A 21,207-nucleotide genomic window follows, 5' to 3' on the forward strand; every position below is an offset into this window, starting at 1 on the left:
ATGGTTTCTGGCGTTCGGTTCTTGTTTAATTGCCCTCTGTGTTCCTAGGGGTTGGCGACTGAGCCAGCAACCGATAGCCAGACGTTTGGACTTGCTCCAGGGCCAGTAACAGCGCATGACACGTTGAGCTGTGTTGATGGAGCTGGCCCAGCTGACACGTTCGGTAAGCTAGTGTACACGTCTGGGGCTTTGCTGTCCCTCTCTTGGCTTGATCAGGCGTCTGTCCAGAAACTCAATTTTCGGAGGGAGCAGTGCAGCTCTGCGGTAGAGTGAATGCATGCTTAGCCTGCAGGACTTCCTGGATTCGATGGCCACTGCCTCCCTTAAACAGAACGCCTACTGTGAAACACCTGAAAGGTGTAGGTCCTGGCACAGTATCCGTCCCCTTTTGGGCGGTTGGCCTTTGCCACCTGTCCTCACAGAGATCCCAGCACGACGGCGCTTCTCCTTCCAGGAAGTGCTTTAGCCCCCTGACCTCCTTTTGTGCCCCTTGGTTGCACTGAAGCACGCATGAGTTGGGGATAGGTGAGGAGAGGAGGGGGGGGTTTGAAGTCCCCAGAGGTTCGTGTCCCCATTAATGTACGTGTGACTCCTTCTTACAGGCCACGTGACAGTGCCCCAAAGCGGAGAACCGGACGAGGCCGATTTCTTTTCTGATAAAGAGGTACCGTCTCCCTTTGTCACTGTTCTTCTCCTTCGTTCGGTAGGTAAGCGTCAGGGCACGCTGCAGCGGGGACGCCTGGGTGCTTTGAGCCTGCGTCCCCAAGTTTGCATTTGCCCGGGAAGGTCTGCGGGCTTACAGGGTTTATCCCAGTGCACACCTCCTACAGTTACCGGGTGCTTCACGTCGTGTGACTGCACGACCGACGCACCTGCAGTAATTTTGGAGACTCACCTCGTGAAACGGGTGTCTGTATCTACGTGGTGTGGCCCAGTTCTTTTCCGTTAGCGTTTATGAGGGGACGCTGGAGGCGGACAGAGCCCTGTGGCAGTCAGGTGCTTTCCTGTCGTCGTTTGATCTTGGCTTTTTTTCCTGGGGCCATCCCGATCTGAAAGTTACCAGGGGATGTCTGGCCTTGAGTGTAGGGGCTTTTGCCCTTTTCCAGCCCATCGCCAGTAACAGTGCTGTAGTTTCCCTTGCGACTTCCTCTGATGCTTGACCCCGCAGCCTTTGGCCCAGGCTGCCCTTCCCCGGAAGCGCCCTCGCTTCCCCCTGTGTGCACTGGGTTGTGTCTCTGAAGACCCAGTGCGGGCTTCCCAGCGCTCCGTGACCTAGCGACCTGCCACGGGCTCTCCTGTCCCTTGTGCCGTTCGCCGTATGCCTCCGCCCTGGGTTGGAGAGCGGTCAGACTTCTGCGTGGCGAGTCGTCTTCCTGGCTCCCTCCCGGTGGCAGAGTCGAGAGAAGGGCCTCCCTTTTATGTGTATCGGCAGCTCCTCCCAGGGGAGAGGGCTTATGATCTGAGAGGTGGCGTGCGTACTTGTTGTCCCCATGACTAACTGGGGGAAAGAGCCCGTGCGTGAATGTGATGGTTTCTGGCGTTCGGTTCTTGTTTAATTGCCCTCTGTGTTCCTAGGGGTTGGCGACTGAGCCAGCAACCGATAGCCAGACGTTTGGACTTGCTCCAGGGCCAGTAACAGCGCATGACACGTTGAGCTGTGTTGATGGAGCTGGCCCAGCTGACACGTTCGGTAAGCTAGTGTACACGTCTGGGGCTTTGCTGTCCCTCTCTTGGCTTGATCAGGCGTCTGTCCAGAAACTCAATTTTCGGAGGGAGCAGTGCAGCTCTGCGGTAGAGTGAATGCATGCTTAGCCTGCAGGACTTCCTGGATTCGATGCCCACTGCCTCCCTTAAACAGAACGCCTACTGTGAAACACCTGAAAGGTGTAGGTCCTGGCACAGTATCCGTCCCCTTTTGGGCGGTTGGCCTTTGCCACCTGTCCTCACAGAGATCCCAGCACGACGGCGCTTCTCCTTCCAGGAAGTGCTTTAGCCCCCTGACCTCCTTTTGTGCCCCTTGGTTGCACTGAAGCACGCATGAGTTGGGGATAGGTGAGGAGAGGAGGGGGGGGTTTGAAGTCCCCAGAGGTTCGTGTCCCCATTAATGTACGTGTGACTCCTTCTTACAGGCCACGTGACAGTGCCCCAAAGCGGAGAACCGGACGAGGCCGATTTCTTTTCTGATAAAGAGGTACCGTCTCCCTTTGTCACTGTTCTTCTCCTTCGTTCGGTAGGTAAGCGTCAGGGCACGCTGCAGCGGGGACGCCTGGGTGCTTTGAGCCTGCGTCCCCAAGTTTGCATTTGCCCGGGAAGGTCTGCGGGCTTACAGGGTTTATCCCAGTGCACACCTCCTACAGTTACCGGGTGCTTCACGTCGTGTGACTGCACGACCGACGCACCTGCAGTAATTTTGGAGACTCACCTCGTGAAACGGGTGTCTGTATCTACGTGGTGTGGCCCAGTTCTTTTCCGTTAGCGTTTATGAGGGGACGCTGGAGGCGGACAGAGCCCTGTGGCAGTCAGGTGCTTTCCTGTCGTCGTTTGATCTTGGCTTTTTTTCCTGGGGCCATCCCGATCTGAAAGTTACCAGGGGATGTCTGGCCTTGAGTGTAGGGGCTTTTGCCCTTTTCCAGCCCATCGCCAGTAACAGTGCTGTAGTTTCCCTTGCGACTTCCTCTGATGCTTGACCCCGCAGCCTTTGGCCCAGGCTGCCCTTCCCCGGAAGCGCCCTCGCTTCCCCCTGTGTGCACTGGGTTGTGTCTCTGAAGACCCAGTGCGGGCTTCCCAGCGCTCCGTGACCTAGCGACCTGCCACGGGCTCTCCTGTCCCTTGTGCCGTTCGCCGTATGCCTCCGCCCTGGGTTGGAGAGCGGTCAGACTTCTGCGTGGCGAGTCGTCTTCCTGGCTCCCTCCCGGTGGCAGAGTCGAGAGAAGGGCCTCCCTTTTATGTGTATCGGCAGCTCCTCCCAGGGGAGAGGGCTTATGATCTGAGAGGTGGCGTGCGTACTTGTTGTCCCCATGACTAACTGGGGGAAAGAGCCCGTGCGTGAATGTGATGGTTTCTGGCGTTCGGTTCTTGTTTAATTGCCCTCTGTGTTCCTAGGGGTTGGCGACTGAGCCAGCAACCGATAGCCAGACGTTTGGACTTGCTCCAGGGCCAGTAACAGCGCATGACACGTTGAGCTGTGTTGATGGAGCTGGCCCAGCTGACACGTTCGGTAAGCTAGTGTACACGTCTGGGGCTTTGCTGTCCCTCTCTTGGCTTGATCAGGCGTCTGTCCAGAAACTCAATTTTCGGAGGGAGCAGTGCAGCTCTGCGGTAGAGTGAATGCATGCTTAGCCTGCAGGACTTCCTGGATTCGATGGCCACTGCCTCCCTTAAACAGAACGCCTACTGTGAAACACCTGAAAGGTGTAGGTCCTGGCACAGTATCCGTCCCCTTTTGGGCGGTTGGCCTTTGCCACCTGTCCTCACAGAGATCCCAGCACGACGGCGCTTCTCCTTCCAGGAAGTGCTTTAGCCCCCTGACCTCCTTTTGTGCCCCTTGGTTGCACTGAAGCACGCATGAGTTGGGGATAGGTGAGGAGAGGAGGGGGGGTTTGAAGTCCCCAGAGGTTCGTGTCCCCATTAATGTACCTGTGACTCCTTCTTACAGGCCACGTGACAGTGCCCCAAAGCGGAGAACCGGACGAGGCCGATTTCTTTTCTGATAAAGAGGTACCGTCTCCCTTTGTCACTGTTCTTCTCCTTCGTTCGGTAGGTAAGCGTCAGGGCACGCTGCAGCGGGGACGCCTGGGTGCTTTGAGCCTGCGTCCCCAAGTTTGCATTTGCCCGGGAAGGTCTGCGGGCTTACAGGGTTTATCCCAGTGCACACCTCCTACAGTTACCGGGTGCTTCACGTCGTGTGACTGCACGACCGACGCACCTGCAGTAATTTTGGAGACTCACCTCGTGAAACGGGTGTCTGTATCTACGTGGTGTGGCCCAGTTCTTTTCCGTTAGCGTTTATGAGGGGACGCTGGAGGCGGACAGAGCCCTGTGGCAGTCAGGTGCTTTCCTGTCGTCGTTTGATCTTGGCTTTTTTTCCTGGGGCCATCCCGATCTGAAAGTTACCAGGGGATGTCTGGCCTTGAGTGTAGGGGCTTTTGCCCTTTTCCAGCCCATCGCCAGTAACAGTGCTGTAGTTTCCCTTGCGACTTCCTCTGATGCTTGACCCCGCAGCCTTTGGCCCAGGCTGCCCTTCCCCGGAAGCGCCCTCGCTTCCCCCTGTGTGCACTGGGTTGTGTCTCTGAAGACCCAGTGCGGGCTTCCCAGCGCTCCGTGACCTAGCGACCTGCCACGGGCTCTCCTGTCCCTTGTGCCGTTCGCCGTATGCCTCCGCCCTGGGTTGGAGAGCGGTCAGACTTCTGCGTGGCGAGTCGTCTTCCTGGCTCCCTCCCGGTGGCAGAGTCGAGAGAAGGGCCTCCCTTTTATGTGTATCGGCAGCTCCTCCCAGGGGAGAGGGCTTATGATCTGAGAGGTGGCGTGCGTACTTGTTGTCCCCATGACTAACTGGGGGAAAGAGCCCGTGCGTGAATGTGATGGTTTCTGGCGTTCGGTTCTTGTTTAATTGCCCTCTGTGTTCCTAGGGGTTGGCGACTGAGCCAGCAACCGATAGCCAGACGTTTGGACTTGCTCCAGGGCCAGTAACAGCGCATGACACGTTGAGCTGTGTTGATGGAGCTGGCCCAGCTGACACGTTCGGTAAGCTAGTGTACACGTCTGGGGCTTTGCTGTCCCTCTCTTGGCTTGATCAGGCGTCTGTCCAGAAACTCAATTTTCGGAGGGAGCAGTGCAGCTCTGCGGTAGAGTGAATGCATGCTTAGCCTGCAGGACTTCCTGGATTCGATGGCCACTGCCTCCCTTAAACAGAACGCCTACTGTGAAACACCTGAAAGGTGTAGGTCCTGGCACAGTATCCGTCCCCTTTTGGGCGGTTGGCCTTTGCCACCTGTCCTCACAGAGATCCCAGCACGACGGCGCTTCTCCTTCCAGGAAGTGCTTTAGCCCCCTGACCTCCTTTTGTGCCCCTTGGTTGCACTGAAGCACGCATGAGTTGGGGATAGGTGAGGAGAGGAGGGGGGGGTTTGAAGTCCCCAGAGGTTCGTGTCCCCATTAATGTACGTGTGACTCCTTCTTACAGGCCACGTGACAGTGCCCCAAAGCGGAGAACCGGACGAGGCCGATTTCTTTTCTGATAAAGAGGTACCGTCTCCCTTTGTCACTGTTCTTCTCCTTCGTTCGGTAGGTAAGCGTCAGGGCACGCTGCAGCGGGGACGCCTGGGTGCTTTGAGCCTGCGTCCCCAAGTTTGCATTTGCCCGGGAAGGTCTGCGGGCTTACAGGGTTTATCCCAGTGCACACCTCCTACAGTTACCGGGTGCTTCACGTCGTGTGACTGCACGACCGACGCACCTGCAGTAATTTTGGAGACTCACCTCGTGAAACGGGTGTCTGTATCTACGTGGTGTGGCCCAGTTCTTTTCCGTTAGCGTTTATGAGGGGACGCTGGAGGCGGACAGAGCCCTGTGGCAGTCAGGTGCTTTCCTGTCGTCGTTTGATCTTGGCTTTTTTTCCTGGGGCCATCCCGATCTGAAAGTTACCAGGGGATGTCTGGCCTTGAGTGTAGGGGCTTTTGCCCTTTTCCAGCCCATCGCCAGTAACAGTGCTGTAGTTTCCCTTGCGACTTCCTCTGATGCTTGACCCCGCAGCCTTTGGCCCAGGCTGCCCTTCCCCGGAAGCGCCCTCGCTTCCCCCTGTGTGCACTGGGTTGTGTCTCTGAAGACCCAGTGCGGGCTTCCCAGCGCTCCGTGACCTAGCGACCTGCCACGGGCTCTCCTGTCCCTTGTGCCGTTCGCCGTATGCCTCCGCCCTGGGTTGGAGAGCGGTCAGACTTCTGCGTGGCGAGTCGTCTTCCTGGCTCCCTCCCGGTGGCAGAGTCGAGAGAAGGGCCTCCCTTTTATGTGTATCGGCAGCTCCTCCCAGGGGAGAGGGCTTATGATCTGAGAGGTGGCGTGCGTACTTGTTGTCCCCATGACTAACTGGGGGAAAGAGCCCGTGCGTGAATGTGATGGTTTCTGGCGTTCGGTTCTTGTTTAATTGCCCTCTGTGTTCCTAGGGGTTGGCGACTGAGCCAGCAACCGATAGCCAGACGTTTGGACTTGCTCCAGGGCCAGTAACAGCGCATGACACGTTGAGCTGTGTTGATGGAGCTGGCCCAGCTGACACGTTCGGTAAGCTAGTGTACACGTCTGGGGCTTTGCTGTCCCTCTCTTGGCTTGATCAGGCGTCTGTCCAGAAACTCAATTTTCGGAGGGAGCAGTGCAGCTCTGCGGTAGAGTGAATGCATGCTTAGCCTGCAGGACTTCCTGGATTCGATGGCCACTGCCTCCCTTAAACAGAACGCCTACTGTGAAACACCTGAAAGGTGTAGGTCCTGGCACAGTATCCGTCCCCTTTTGGGCGGTTGGCCTTTGCCACCTGTCCTCACAGAGATCCCAGCACGACGGCGCTTCTCCTTCCAGGAAGTGCTTTAGCCCCCTGACCTCCTTTTGTGCCCCTTGGTTGCACTGAAGCACGCATGAGTTGGGGATAGGTGAGGAGAGGAGGGGGGGGGTTGAAGTCCCCAGAGGTTCGTGTCCCCATTAATGTACGTGTGACTCCTTCTTACAGGCCACGTGACAGTGCCCCAAAGCGGAGAACCGGACGAGGCCGATTTCTTTTCTGATAAAGAGGTACCGTCTCCCTTTGTCACTGTTCTTCTCCTTCGTTCGGTAGGTAAGCGTCAGGGCACGCTGCAGCGGGGACGCCTGGGTGCTTTGAGCCTGCGTCCCCAAGTTTGCATTTGCCCGGGAAGGTCTGCGGGCTTACAGGGTTTATCCCAGTGCACACCTCCTACAGTTACCGGGTGCTTCACGTCGTGTGACTGCACGACCGACGCACCTGCAGTAATTTTGGAGACTCACCTCGTGAAACGGGTGTCTGTATCTACGTGGTGTGGCCCAGTTCTTTTCCGTTAGCGTTTATGAGGGGACGCTGGAGGCGGACAGAGCCCTGTGGCAGTCAGGTGCTTTCCTGTCGTCGTTTGATCTTGGCTTTTTTTCCTGGGGCCATCCCGATCTGAAAGTTACCAGGGGATGTCTGGCCTTGAGTGTAGGGGCTTTTGCCCTTTTCCAGCCCATCGCCAGTAACAGTGCTGTAGTTTCCCTTGCGACTTCCTCTGATGCTTGACCCCGCAGCCTTTGGCCCAGGCTGCCCTTCCCCGGAAGCGCCCTCGCTTCCCCCTGTGTGCACTGGGTTGTGTCTCTGAAGACCCAGTGCGGGCTTCCCAGCGCTCCGTGACCTAGCGACCTGCCACGGGCTCTCCTGTCCCTTGTGCCGTTCGCCGTATGCCTCCGCCCTGGGTTGGAGAGCAGTCAGACTTCTGCGTGGCGAGTCGTCTTCCTGGCTCCCTCCCGGTGGCAGAGTCGAGAGAAGGGCCTCCCTTTTATGTGTATCGGCAGCTCCTCCCAGGGGAGAGGGCTTATGATCTGAGAGGTGGCGTGCGTACTTGTTGTCCCCATGACTAACTGGGGGAAAGAGCCCGTGCGTGAATGTGATGGTTTCTGGCGTTCGGTTCTTGTTTAATTGCCCTCTGTGTTCCTAGGGGTTGGCGACTGAGCCAGCAACCGATAGCCAGACGTTTGGACTTGCTCCAGGGCCAGTAACAGCGCATGACACGTTGAGCTGTGTTGATGGAGCTGGCCCAGCTGACACGTTCGGTAAGCTAGTGTACACGTCTGGGGCTTTGCTGTCCCTCTCTTGGCTTGATCAGGCGTCTGTCCAGAAACTCAATTTTCGGAGGGAGCAGTGCAGCTCTGCGGTAGAGTGAATGCATGCTTAGCCTGCAGGACTTCCTGGATTCGATGGCCACTGCCTCCCTTAAACAGAACGCCTACTGTGAAACACCTGAAAGGTGTAGGTCCTGGCACAGTATCCGTCCCCTTTTGGGCGGTTGGCCTTTGCCACCTGTCCTCACAGAGATCCCAGCACGACGGCGCTTCTCCTTCCAGGAAGTGCTTTAGCCCCCTGACCTCCTTTTGTGCCCCTTGGTTGCACTGAAGCACGCATGAGTTGGGGATAGGTGAGGAGAGGAGGGGGGGGTTTGAAGTCCCCAGAGGTTCGTGTCCCCATTAATGTACGTGTGACTCCTTCTTACAGGCCACGTGACAGTGCCCCAAAGCGGAGAACCGGACGAGGCCGATTTCTTTTCTGATAAAGAGGTACCGTCTCCCTTTGTCACTGTTCTTCTCCTTCGTTCGGTAGGTAAGCGTCAGGGCACGCTGCAGCGGGGACGCCTGGGTGCTTTGAGCCTGCGTCCCCAAGTTTGCATTTGCCCGGGAAGGTCTGCGGGCTTACAGGGTTTATCCCAGTGCACACCTCCTACAGTTACCGGGTGCTTCACGTCGTGTGACTGCACGACCGACGCACCTGCAGTAATTTTGGAGACTCACCTCGTGAAACGGGTGTCTGTATCTACGTGGTGTGGCCCAGTTCTTTTCCGTTAGCGTTTATGAGGGGACGCTGGAGGCGGACAGAGCCCTGTGGCAGTCAGGTGCTTTCCTGTCGTCGTTTGATCTTGGCTTTTTTTCCTGGGGCCATCCCGATCTGAAAGTTACCAGGGGATGTCTGGCCTTGAGTGTAGGGGCTTTTGCCCTTTTCCAGCCCATCGCCAGTAACAGTGCTGTAGTTTCCCTTGCGACTTCCTCTGATGCTTGACCCCGCAGCCTTTGGCCCAGGCTGCCCTTCCCCGGAAGCGCCCTCGCTTCCCCCTGTGTGCACTGGGTTGTGTCTCTGAAGACCCAGTGCGGGCTTCCCAGCGCTCCGTGACCTAGCGACCTGCCACGGGCTCTCCTGTCCCTTGTGCCGTTCGCCGTATGCCTCCGCCCTGGGTTGGAGAGCGGTCAGACTTCTGCGTGGCGAGTCGTCTTCCTGGCTCCCTCCCGGTGGCAGAGTCGAGAGAAGGGCCTCCCTTTTATGTGTATCGGCAGCTCCTCCCAGGGGAGAGGGCTTATGATCTGAGAGGTGGCGTGCGTACTTGTTGTCCCCATGACTAACTGGGGGAAAGAGCCCGTGCGTGAATGTGATGGTTTCTGGCGTTCGGTTCTTGTTTAATTGCCCTCTGTGTTCCTAGGGGTTGGCGACTGAGCCAGCAACCGATAGCCAGACGTTTGGACTTGCTCCAGGGCCAGTAACAGCGCATGACACGTTGAGCTGTGTTGATGGAGCTGGCCCAGCTGACACGTTCGGTAAGCTAGTGTACACGTCTGGGGCTTTGCTGTCCCTCTCTTGGCTTGATCAGGCGTCTGTCCAGAAACTCAATTTTCGGAGGGAGCAGTGCAGCTCTGCGGTAGAGTGAATGCATGCTTAGCCTGCAGGACTTCCTGGATTCGATGGCCACTGCCTCCCTTAAACAGAACGCCTACTGTGAAACACCTGAAAGGTGTAGGTCCTGGCACAGTATCCGTCCCCTTTTGGGCGGTTGGCCTTTGCCACCTGTCCTCACAGAGATCCCAGCACGACGGCGCTTCTCCTTCCAGGAAGTGCTTTAGCCCCCTGACCTCCTTTTGTGCCCCTTGGTTGCACTGAAGCACGCATGAGTTGGGGATAGGTGAGGAGAGGAGGGGGGGGTTTGAAGTCCCCAGAGGTTCGTGTCCCCATTAATGTACGTGTGACTCCTTCTTACAGGCCACGTGACAGTGCCCCAAAGCGGAGAACCGGACGAGGCCGATTTCTTTTCTGATAAAGAGGTACCGTCTCCCTTTGTCACTGTTCTTCTCCTTCGTTCGGTAGGTAAGCGTCAGGGCACGCTGCAGCGGGGACGCCTGGGTGCTTTGAGCCTGCGTCCCCAAGTTTGCATTTGCCCGGGAAGGTCTGCGGGCTTACAGGGTTTATCCCAGTGCACACCTCCTACAGTTACCGGGTGCTTCACGTCGTGTGACTGCACGACCGACGCACCTGCAGTAATTTTGGAGACTCACCTCGTGAAACGGGTGTCTGTATCTACGTGGTGTGGCCCAGTTCTTTTCCGTAAGCGTTTATGAGGGGACGCTGGAGGCGGACAGAGCCCTGTGGCAGTCAGGTGCTTTCCTGTCGTCGTTTGATCTTGGCTTTTTTTCCTGGGGCCATCCCGATCTGAAAGTTACCAGGGGATGTCTGGCCTTGAGTGTAGGGGCTTTTGCCCTTTTCCAGCCCATCGCCAGTAACAGTGCTGTAGTTTCCCTTGCGACTTCCTCTGATGCTTGACCCCGCAGCCTTTGGCCCAGGCTGCCCTTCCCCGGAAGCGCCCTCGCTTCCCCCTGTGTGCACTGGGTTGTGTCTCTGAAGACCCAGTGCGGGCTTCCCAGCGCTCCGTGACCTAGCGACCTGCCACGGGCTCTCCTGTCCCTTGTGCCGTTCGCCGTATGCCTCCGCCCTGGGTTGGAGAGCGGTCAGACTTCTGCGTGGCGAGTCGTCTTCCTGGCTCCCTCCCGGTGGCAGAGTCGAGAGAAGGGCCTCCCTTTTATGTGTATCGGCAGCTCCTCCCAGGGGAGAGGGCTTATGATCTGAGAGGTGGCGTGCGTACTTGTTGTCCCCATGACTAACTGGGGGAAAGAGCCCGTGCGTGAATGTGATGGTTTCTGGCGTTCGGTTCTTGTTTAATTGCCCTCTGTGTTCCTAGGGGTTGGCGACTGAGCCAGCAACCGATAGCCAGACGTTTGGACTTGCTCCAGGGCCAGTAACAGCGCATGACACGTTGAGCTGTGTTGATGGAGCTGGCCCAGCTGACACGTTCGGTAAGCTAGTGTACACGTCTGGGGCTTTGCTGTCCCTCTCTTGGCTTGATCAGGCGTCTGTCCAGAAACTCAATTTTCGGAGGGAGCAGTGCAGCTCTGCGGTAGAGTGAATGCATGCTTAGCCTGCAGGACTTCCTGGATTCGATGGCCACTGCCTCCCTTAAACAGAACGCCTACTGTGAAACACCTGAAAGGTGTAGGTCCTGGCACAGTATCCGTCCCCTTTTGGGCGGTTGGCCTTTGCCACCTGTCCTCACAGAGATCCCAGCACGACGGCGCTTCTCCTTCCAGGAAGTGCTTTAGCCCCCTGACCTCCTTTTGTGCCCCTTGGTTGCACTGAAGCACGCATGAGTTGGGGATAGGTGAGGAGAGGAGGGGGGGGTTTGAAGTCCCCAGAGGTTCGTGTCCCCATTAATGTACGTGTGACTCCTTCTTACAGGCCACGTGACAGTGCCCCAAAGCGGAGAACCGGACGAGGCCGATTTCTTTTCTGATAAAGAGGTACCGTCTCCCTTTGTCACTGTTCTTCTCCTTCGTTCGGTAGGTAAGCGTCAGGGCACGCTGCAGCGGGGACGCCTGGGTGCTTTGAGCCTGCGTCCCCAAGTTTGCATTTGCCCGGGAAGGTCTGCGGGCTTACAGGGTTTATCCCAGTGCACACCTCCTACAGTTACCGGGTGCTTCACGTCGTGTGACTGCACGACCGACGCACCTGCAGTAATTTTGGAGACTCACCTCGTGAAACGGGTGTCTGTATCTACGTGGTGTGGCCCAGTTCTTTTCCGTTAGCGTTTATGAGGGGACGCTGGAGGCGGACAGAGCCCTGTGGCAGTCAGGTGCTTTCCTGTCGTCGTTTGATCTTGGCTTTTTTCCCTGGGGCCATCCCGATCTGAAAGTTACCAGGGGATGTCTGGCCTTGAGTGTAAGGGCTTTTGCCCTTTTCCAGCCCATCGCCAGTAACAGTGCTGTAGTTTCCCTTGCGACTTCCTCTGATGCTTGACCCCGCAGCCTTTGGCCCAGGCTGCCCTTCCCCGGAAGCGCCCTCGCTTCCCCCTGTGTGCACTGGGTTGTGTCTCTGAAGACCCAGTGCGGGCTTCCCAGCGCTCCGTGACCTAGCGACCTGCCACGGGCTCTCCTGTCCCTTGTGCCGTTCGCCGTATGCCTCCGCCCTGGGTTGGAGAGCGGTCAGACTTCTGCGTGGCGAGTCGTCTTCCTGGCTCCCTCCCGGTGGCAGAGTCGAGAGAAGGGCCTCCCTTTTATGTGTATCGGCAGCTCCTCCCAGGGGAGAGGGCTTATGATCTGAGAGGTGGCGTGCGTACTTGTTGTCCCCATGACTAACTGGGGGAAAGAGCCCGTGCGTGAATGTGATGGTTTCTGGCGTTCGGTTCTTGTTTAATTGCCCTCTGTGTTCCTAGGGGTTGGCGACTGAGCCAGCAACCGATAGCCAGACGTTTGGACTTGCTCCAGGGCCAGTAACAGCGCATGACACGTTGAGCTGTGTTGATGGAGCTGGCCCAGCTGACACGTTCGGTAAGCTAGTGTACACGTCTGGGGCTTTGCTGTCCCTCTCTTGGCTTGATCAGGCGTCTGTCCAGAAACTCAATTTTCGGAGGGAGCAGTGCAGCTCTGCGGTAGAGTGAATGCATGCTTAGCCTGCAGGACTTCCTGGATTCGATGGCCACTGCCTCCCTTAAACAGAACGCCTACTGTGAAACACCTGAAAGGTGTAGGTCCTGGCACAGTATCCGTCCCCTTTTGGGCGGTTGGCCTTTGCCACCTGTCCTCACAGAGATCCCAGCACGACGGCGCTTCTCCTTCCAGGAAGTGCTTTAGCCCCCTGACCTCCTTTTGTGCCCCTTGGTTGCACTGAAGCACGCATGAGTTGGGGATAGGTGAGGAGAGGAGGGGGGGGTTTGAAGTCCCCAGAGGTTCGTGTCCCCATTAATGTACGTGTGACTCCTTCTTACAGGCCACGTGACAGTGCCCCAAAGCGGAGAACCGGACGAGGCCGATTTCTTTTCTGATAAAGAGGTACCGTCTCCCTTTGTCACTGTTCTTCTCCTTCGTTCGGTAGGTAAGCGTCAGGGCACGCTGCAGCGGGGACGCCTGGGTGCTTTGAGCCTGCGTCCCCAAGTTTGCATTTGCCCGGGAAGGTCTGCGGGCTTACAGGGTTTATCCCAGTGCACACCTCCTACAGTTACCGGGTGCTTCACGTCGTGTGACTGCACGACCGACGCACCTGCAGTAATTTTGGAGACTCACCTCGTGAAACGGGTGTCTGTATCTACGTGGTGTGGCCCAGTTCTTTTCCGTTAGCGTTTATGAGGGGACGCTGGAGGCGGACAGAGCCCTGTGGCAGTCAGGTGCTTTCCTGTCGTCGTTTGATCTTGGCTTTTTTTCCTGGGGCCATCCCGATCTGAAAGTTACCAGGGGATGTCTGGCCTTGAGTGTAGGGGCTTTTGCCCTTTTCCAGCCCATCGCCAGTAACAGTGCTGTAGTTTCCCTTGCGACTTCCTCTGATGCTTGACCCCGCAGCCTTTGGCCCAGGCTGCCCTTCCCCGGAAGCGCCCTCGCTTCCCCCTGTGTGCACTGGGTTGTGTCTCTGAAGACCCAGTGCGGGCTTCCCAGCGCTCCGTGACCTAGCGACCTGCCACGGGCTCTCCTGTCCCTTGTGCCGTTCGCCGTATGCCTCCGCCCTGGGTTGGAGAGCGGTCAGACTTCTGCGTGGCGAGTCGTCTTCCTGGCTCCCTCCCGGTGGCAGAGTCGAGAGAAGGGCCTCCCTTTTATGTGTATCGGCAGCTCCTCCCAGGGGAGAGGGCTTATGATCTGAGAGGTGGCGTGCGTACTTGTTGTCCCCATGACTAACTGGGGGAAAGAGCCCGTGCGTGAATGTGATGGTTTCTGGCGTTCGGTTCTTGTTTAATTGCCCTCTGTGTTCCTAGGGGTTGGCGACTGAGCCAGCAACCGATAGCCAGACGTTTGGACTTGCTCCAGGGCCAGTAACAGCGCATGACACGTTGAGCTGTGTTGATGGAGCTGGCCCAGCTGACACGTTCGGTAAGCTAGTGTACACGTCTGGGGCTTTGCTGTCCCTCTCTTGGCTTGATCAGGCGTCTGTCCAGAAACTCAATTTTCGGAGGGAGCAGTGCAGCTCTGCGGTAGAGTGAATGCATGCTTAGCCTGCAGGACTTCCTGGATTCGATGGCCACTGCCTCCCTTAAACAGAACGCCTACTGTGAAACACCTGAAAGGTGTAGGTCCTGGCACAGTATCCGTCCCCTTTTGGGCGGTTGGCCTTTGCCACCTGTCCTCACAGAGATCCCAGCACGACGGCGCTTCTCCTTCCAGGAAGTGCTTTAGCCCCCTGACCTCCTTTTGTGCCCCTTGGTTGCACTGAAGCACGCATGAGTTGGGGATAGGTGAGGAGAGGAGGGGGGGGTTTGAAGTCCCCAGAGGTTCGTGTCCCCATTAATGTACGTGTGACTCCTTCTTACAGGCCACGTGACAGTGCCCCAAAGCGGAGAACCGGACGAGGCCGATTTCTTTTCTGATAAAGAGGTACCGTCTCCCTTTGTCACTGTTCTTCTCCTTCGTTCGGTAGGTAAGCGTCAGGGCACGCTGCAGCGGGGACGCCTGGGTGCTTTGAGCCTGCGTCCCCAAGTTTGCATTTGCCCGGGAAGGTCTGCGGGCTTACAGGGTTTATCCCAGTGCACACCTCCTACAGTTACCGGGTGCTTCACGTCGTGTGACTGCACGACCGACGCACCTGCAGTAATTTTGGAGACTCACCTCGTGAAACGGGTGTCTGTATCTACGTGGTGTGGCCCAGTTCTTTTCCGTTAGCGTTTATGAGGGGACGCTGGAGGCGGACAGAGCCCTGTGGCAGTCAGGTGCTTTCCTGTCGTCGTTTGATCTTGGCTTTTTTCCCTGGGGCCATCCCGATCTGAAAGTTACCAGGGGATGTCTGGCCTTGAGTGTAGGGGCTTTTGCCCTTTTCCAGCCCATCGCCAGTAACAGTGCTGTAGTTTCCCTTGCGACTTCCTCTGATGCTTGACCCCGCAGCCTTTGGCCCAGGCTGCCCTTCCCCGGAAGCGCCCTCGCTTCCCCCTGTGTGCACTGGGTTGTGTCTCTGAAGACCCAGTGCGGGCTTCCCAGCGCTCCGTGACCTAGCGACCTGCCACGGGCTCTCCTGTCCCTTGTGCCGTTCGCCGTATGCCTCCGCCCTGGGTTGGAGAGCGGTCAGACTTCTGCGTGGCGAGTCGTCTTCCTGGCTCCCTCCCGGTGGCAGAGTCGAGAGAAGGGCCTCCCTTTTATGTGTATCGGCAGCTCCTCCCAGGGGAGAGGGCTTATGATCTGAGAGGTGGCGTGCGTACTTGTTGTCCCCATGACTAACTGGGGGAAAGAGCCCGTGCGTGAATGTGATGGTTTCTGGCGTTCGGTTCTTGTTTAATTGCCCTCTGTGTTCCTAGGGGTTGGCGACTGAGCCAGCAACCGATAGCCAGACGTTTGGACTTGCTCCAGGGCCAGTAACAGCGCATGACACGTTGAGCTGTGTTGATGGAGCTGGCCCAGCTGACACGTTCGGTAAGCTAGTGTACACGTCTGGGGCTTTGCTGTCCCTCTCTTGGCTTGATCAGGCGTCTGTCCAGAAACTCAATTTTCGGAGGGAGCAGTGCAGCTCTGCGGTAGAGTGAATGCATGCTTAGCCTGCAGGACTTCCTGGATTCGATGCCCACTGCCTCCCTTAAACAGAACGCCTACTGTGAAACACCTGAAAGGTGTAGGTCCTGGCACAGTATCCGTCCCCTTTTGGGCGGTTGGCCTTTGCCACCTGTCCTCACAGAGATCCCAGCACGACGGCGCTTCTCCTTCCAGGAAGTGCTTTAGCCCCCTGACCTCCTTTTGTGCCCCTTGGTTGCACTGAAGCACGCATGAGTTGGGGATAGGTGAGGAGAGGAGGGGGGGTTTGAAGTCCCCAGAGGTTCGTGTCCCCATTAATGTACGTGTGACTCCTTCTTACAGGCCACGTGACAGTGCCCCAAAGCGGAGAACCGGACGAGGCCGATTTCTTTTCTGATAAAGAGGTACCGTCTCCCTTTGTCACTGTTCTTCTCCTTCGTTCGGTAGGTAAGCGTCAGGGCACGCTGCAGCGGGGACGCCTGGGTGCTTTGAGCCTGCGTCCCCAAGTTTGCATTTGCCCGGGAAGGTCTGCGGGCTTACAGGGTTTATCCCAGTGCACACCTCCTACAGTTACCGGGTGCTTCACGTCGTGTGACTGCACGACCGACGCACCTGCAGTAATTTTGGAGACTCACCTCGTGAAACGGGTGTCTGTATCTACGTGGTGTGGCCCAGTTCTTTTCCGTTAGCGTTTATGAGGGGACGCTGGAGGCGGACAGAGCCCTGTGGCAGTCAGGTGCTTTCCTGTCGTCGTTTGATCTTGGCTTTTTTCCCTGGGGCCATCCCGATCTGAAAGTTACCAGGGGATGTCTGGCCTTGAGTGTAAGGGCTTTTGCCCTTTTCCAGCCCATCGCCAGTAACAGTGCTGTAGTTTCCCTTGCGACTTCCTCTGATGCTTGACCCCGCAGCCTTTGGCCCAGGCTGCCCTTCCCCGGAAGCGCCCTCGCTTCCCCCTGTGTGCACTGGGTTGTGTCTCTGAAGACCCAGTGCGGGCTTCCCAGCGCTCCGTGACCTAGCGACCTGCCACGGGCTCTCCTGTCCCTTGTGCCGTTCGCCGTATGCCTCCGCCCTGGGTTGGAGAGCGGTCAGACTTCTGCGTGGCGAGTCGTCTTCCTGGCTCCCTCCCGGTGGCAGAGTCGAGAGAAGGGCCTCCCTTTTATGTGTATCGGCAGCTCCTCCCAGGGGAGAGGGCTTATGATCTGAGAGGTGGCGTGCGTACTTGTTGTCCCCATGACTAACTGGGGGAAAGAGCCCGTGCGTGAATGTGATGGTTTCTGGCGTTCGGTTCTTGTTTAATTGCCCTCTGTGTTCCTAGGGGTTGGCGACTGAGCCAGCAACCGATAGCCAGACGTTTGGACTTGCTCCAGGGCCAGTAACAGCGCATGACACGTTGAGCTGTGTTGATGGAGCTGGCCCAGCTGACACGTTCGGTAAGCTAGTGTACACGTCTGGGGCTTTGCTGTCCCTCTCTTGGCTTGATCAGGCGTCTGTCCAGAAACTCAATTTTCGGAGGGAGCAGTGCAGCTCTGCGGTAGAGTGAATGCATGCTTAGCCTGCAGGACTTCCTGGATTCGATGGCCACTGCCTCCCTTAAACAGAACGCCTACTGTGAAACACCTGAAAGGTGTAGGTCCTGGCACAGTATCCGTCCCCTTTTGGGCGGTTGGCCTTTGCCACCTGTCCTCACAGAGATCCCAGCACGACGGCGCTTCTCCTTCCAGGAAGTGCTTTAGCCCCCTGACCTCCTTTTGTGCCCCTTGGTTGCACTGAAGCACGCATGAGTTGGGGATAGGTGAGGAGAGGAGGGGGGGTTTGAAGTCCCCAGAGGTTCGTGTCCCCATTAATGTACCTGTGACTCCTTCTTACAGGCCACGTGACAGTGCCCCAAAGCGGAGAACCGGACGAGGCCGATTTCTTTTCTGATAAAGAGGTACCGTCTCCCTTTGTCACTGTTCTTCTCCTTCGTTCGGTAGGTAAGCGTCAGGGCACGCTGCAGCGGGGACGCCTGGGTGCTTTGAGCCTGCGTCCCCAAGTTTGCATTTGCCCGGGAAGGTCTGCGGGCTTACAGGGTTTATCCCAGTGCACACCTCCTACAGTTACCGGGTGCTTCACGTCGTGTGACTGCACGACCGACGCACCTGCAGTAATTTTGGAGACTCACCTCGTGAAACGGGTGTCTGTATCTACGTGGTGTGGCCCAGTTCTTTTCCGTTAGCGTTTATGAGGGGACGCTGGAGGCGGACAGAGCCCTGTGGCAGTCAGGTGCTTTCCTGTCGTCGTTTGATCTTGGCTTTTTTCCCTGGGGCCATCCCGATCTGAAAGTTACCAGGGGATGTCTGGCCTTGAGTGTAAGGGCTTTTGCCCTTTTCCAGCCCATCGCCAGTAACAGTGCTGTAGTTTCCCTTGCGACTTCCTCTGATGCTTGACCCCGCAGCCTTTGGCCCAGGCTGCCCTTCCCCGGAAGCGCCCTCGCTTCCCCCTGTGTGCACTGGGTTGTGTCTCTGAAGACCCAGTGCGGGCTTCCCAGCGCTCCGTGACCTAGCGACCTGCCACGGGCTCTCCTGTCCCTTGTGCCGTTCGCCGTATGCCTCCGCCCTGGGTTGGAGAGCGGTCAGACTTCTGCGTGGCGAGTCGTCTTCCTGGCTCCCTCCCGGTGGCAGAGTCGAGAGAAGGGCCTCCCTTTTATGTGTATCGGCAGCTCCTCCCAGGGGAGAGGGCTTATGATCTGAGAGGTGGCGTGCGTACTTGTTGTCCCCATGACTAACTGGGGGAAAGAGCCCGTGCGTGAATGTGATGGTTTCTGGCGTTCGGTTCTTGTTTAATTGCCCTCTGTGTTCCTAGGGGTTGGCGACTGAGCCAGCAACCGATAGCCAGACGTTTGGACTTGCTCCAGGGCCAGTAACAGCGCATGACACGTTGAGCTGTGTTGATGGAGCTGGCCCAGCTGACACGTTCGGTAAGCTAGTGTACACGTCTGGGGCTTTGCTGTCCCTCTCTTGGCTTGATCAGGCGTCTGTCCAGAAACTCAATTTTCGGAGGGAGCAGTGCAGCTCTGCGGTAGAGTGAATGCATGCTTAGCCTGCAGGACTTCCTGGATTCGATGCCCACTGCCTCCCTTAAACAGAACGCCTACTGTGAAACACCTGAAAGGTGTAGGTCCTGGCACAGTATCCGTCCCCTTTTGGGCGGTTGGCCTTTGCCACCTGTCCTCACAGAGATCCCAGCACGACGGCGCTTCTCCTTCCAGGAAGTGCTTTAGCCCCCTGACCTCCTTTTGTGCCCCTTGGTTGCACTGAAGCACGCATGAGTTGGGGATAGGTGAGGAGAGGAGGGGGGGTTTGAAGTCCCCAGAGGTTCGTGTCCCCATTAATGTACGTGTGACTCCTTCTTACAGGCCACGTGACAGTGCCCCAAAGCGGAGAACCGGACGAGGCCGATTTCTTTTCTGATAAAGAGGTACCGTCTCCCTTTGTCACTGTTCTTCTCCTTCGTTCGGTAGGTAAGCGTCAGGGCACGCTGCAGCGGGGACGCCTGGGTGCTTTGAGCCTGCGTCCCCAAGTTTGCATTTGCCCGGGAAGGTCTGCGGGCTTACAGGGTTTATCCCAGTGCACACCTCCTACAGTTACCGGGTGCTTCACGTCGTGTGACTGCACGACCGACGCACCTGCAGTAATTTTGGAGACTCACCTCGTGAAACGGGTGTCTGTATCTACGTGGTGTGGCCCAGTTCTTTTCCGTTAGCGTTTATGAGGGGACGCTGGAGGCGGACAGAGCCCTGTGGCAGTCAGGTGCTTTCCTGTCGTCGTTTGATCTTGGCTTTTTTCCCTGGGGCCATCCCGATCTGAAAGTTACCAGGGGATGTCTGGCCTTGAGTGTAAGGGCTTTTGCCCTTTTCCAGCCCATCGCCAGTAACAGTGCTGTAGTTTCCCTTGCGACTTCCTCTGATGCTTGACCCCGCAGCCTTTGGCCCAGGCTGCCCTTCCCCGGAAGCGCCCTCGCTTCCCCCTGTGTGCACTGGGTTGTGTCTCTGAAGACCCAGTGCGGGCTTCCCAGCGCTCCGTGACCTAGCGACCTGCCACGGGCTCTCCTGTCCCTTGTGCCGTTCGCCGTATGCCTCCGCCCTGGGTTGGAGAGCGGTCAGACTTCTGCGTGGCGAGTCGTCTTCCTGGCTCCCTCCCGGTGGCAGAGTCGAGAGAAGGGCCTCCCTTTTATGTGTATCGGCAGCTCCTCCCAGGGGAGAGGGCTTATGATCTGAGAGGTGGCGTGCGTACTTGTTGTCCCCATGACTAACTGGGGGAAAGAGCCCGTGCGTGAATGTGATGGTTTCTGGCGTTCGGTTCTTGTTTAATTGCCCTCTGTGTTCCTAGGGGTTGGCGACTGAGCCAGCAACCGATAGCCAGACGTTTGGACTTGCTCCAGGGCCAGTAACAGCGCATGACACGTTGAGCTGTGTTGATGGAGCTGGCCCAGCTGACACGTTCGGTAAGCTAGTGTACACGTCTGGGGCTTTGCTGTCCCTCTCTTGGCTTGATCAGGCGTCTGTCCAGAAACTCAATTTTCGGAGGGAGCAGTGCAGCTCTGCGGTAGAGTGAATGCATGCTTAGCCTGCAGGACTTCCTGGATTCGATGGCCACTGCCTCCCTTAAACAGAACGCCTACTGTGAAACACCTGAAAGGTGTAGGTCCTGGCACAGTATCCGTCCCCTTTTGGGCGGTTGGCCTTTGCCACCTGTCCTCACAGAGATCCCAGCACGACGGCGCTTCTCCTTCCAGGAAGTGCTTTAGCCCCCTGACCTCCTTTTGTGCCCCTTGGTTGCACTGAAGCACGCATGAGTTGGGGATAGGTGAGGAGAGGAGGGGGGGTTTGAAGTCCCCAGAGGTTCGTGTCCCCATTAATGTACGTCTGACTCCTTCTTACAGGCCACGTGACAGTGCCCCAAAGCGGAGAACCGGACGAGGCCGGTTTCTTTTCTGATAAAGAGGTACCGTCTCCCTTTGTCACTGTTCTTCTCCTTCGTTCGGTAGGTAAGCGTCAGGGCACGCTGCAGCGGGGACGCCTGGGTGCTTTGAGCCTGCGTCCCCAAGTTTGCATTTGCCCGGGAAGGTCTGCGGGCTTACAGGGTTTATCCCAGTGCACACCTCCTACAGTTACCGGGTGCTTCACGTCGTGTGACTGCACGACCGACGCACCTGCAGTAATTTTGGAGACTCACCTCGTGAAACGGGTGTCTGTATCTACGTGGTGTGGCCCAGTTCTTTTCCGTTAGCGTTTATGAGGGGACGCTGGAGGCGGACAGAGCCCTGTGGCAGTCAGGTGCTTTCCTGTCGTCGTTTGATCTTGGCTTTTTTTCCTGGGGCCATCCTGATCTGAAAGTTACCAGGGGATGTCTGGCCTTGAGTGTAGGGGCTTTTGCCCTTTTCCAGCCCATCGCCAGTAACAGTGCTGTAGTTTCCCTTGCGACTTCCTCTGATGCTTGACCCCGCAGCCTTTGGCCCAGGCTGCCCTTCCCCGGAAGCGCCCTCGCTTCCCCCTGTGTGCACTGGGTTGTGTCTCTGAAGACCCAGTGCGGGCTTCCCAGCGCTCCGTGACCTAGCGACCTGCCACGGGCTCTCCTGTCCCTTGTGCCGTTCGCCGTATGCCTCCGCCCTGGGTTGGAGAGCGGTCAGACTTCTGCGTGG

The 21,207-nt window shown here is 57.4% G+C and overlaps 1 protein-coding gene across 1 annotated transcript in view; it reads left to right on the forward strand.

Moving 5' to 3' along the window:
* The window catches only part of LOC140685984 (uncharacterized), a 24,807-nt gene continuing 3,600 nt past the window's right edge, over positions 1–21,207 (forward strand). Inside the window, exons 1-29 of the mRNA XM_072938376.1 lie at positions 1–12; positions 49–163; positions 603–664; positions 1,576–1,690; positions 2,130–2,191; positions 3,103–3,217; positions 3,656–3,717; positions 4,629–4,743; positions 5,183–5,244; positions 6,156–6,270; positions 6,710–6,771; positions 7,683–7,797; positions 8,237–8,298; positions 9,210–9,324; positions 9,764–9,825; positions 10,737–10,851; positions 11,291–11,352; positions 12,264–12,378; positions 12,818–12,879; positions 13,791–13,905; positions 14,345–14,406; positions 15,318–15,432; positions 15,871–15,932; positions 16,844–16,958; positions 17,397–17,458; positions 18,370–18,484; positions 18,923–18,984; positions 19,896–20,010; positions 20,449–20,510. Coding sequence (XP_072794477.1) covers positions 1–12; positions 49–163; positions 603–664; positions 1,576–1,690; positions 2,130–2,191; positions 3,103–3,217; positions 3,656–3,717; positions 4,629–4,743; positions 5,183–5,244; positions 6,156–6,270; positions 6,710–6,771; positions 7,683–7,797; positions 8,237–8,298; positions 9,210–9,324; positions 9,764–9,825; positions 10,737–10,851; positions 11,291–11,352; positions 12,264–12,378; positions 12,818–12,879; positions 13,791–13,905; positions 14,345–14,406; positions 15,318–15,432; positions 15,871–15,932; positions 16,844–16,958; positions 17,397–17,458; positions 18,370–18,484; positions 18,923–18,984; positions 19,896–20,010; positions 20,449–20,510 — 2,490 coding nt within the window. The remainder of the gene's footprint in view (positions 13–48; positions 164–602; positions 665–1,575; positions 1,691–2,129; positions 2,192–3,102; positions 3,218–3,655; positions 3,718–4,628; positions 4,744–5,182; positions 5,245–6,155; positions 6,271–6,709; positions 6,772–7,682; positions 7,798–8,236; positions 8,299–9,209; positions 9,325–9,763; positions 9,826–10,736; positions 10,852–11,290; positions 11,353–12,263; positions 12,379–12,817; positions 12,880–13,790; positions 13,906–14,344; positions 14,407–15,317; positions 15,433–15,870; positions 15,933–16,843; positions 16,959–17,396; positions 17,459–18,369; positions 18,485–18,922; positions 18,985–19,895; positions 20,011–20,448; positions 20,511–21,207) is intronic.

Source organism: Vicugna pacos, chromosome 15, assembly GCF_048564905.1.
Source record: "Vicugna pacos chromosome 15, VicPac4, whole genome shotgun sequence".
Lineage (NCBI taxonomy): Eukaryota > Metazoa > Chordata > Mammalia > Artiodactyla > Camelidae > Vicugna > Vicugna pacos.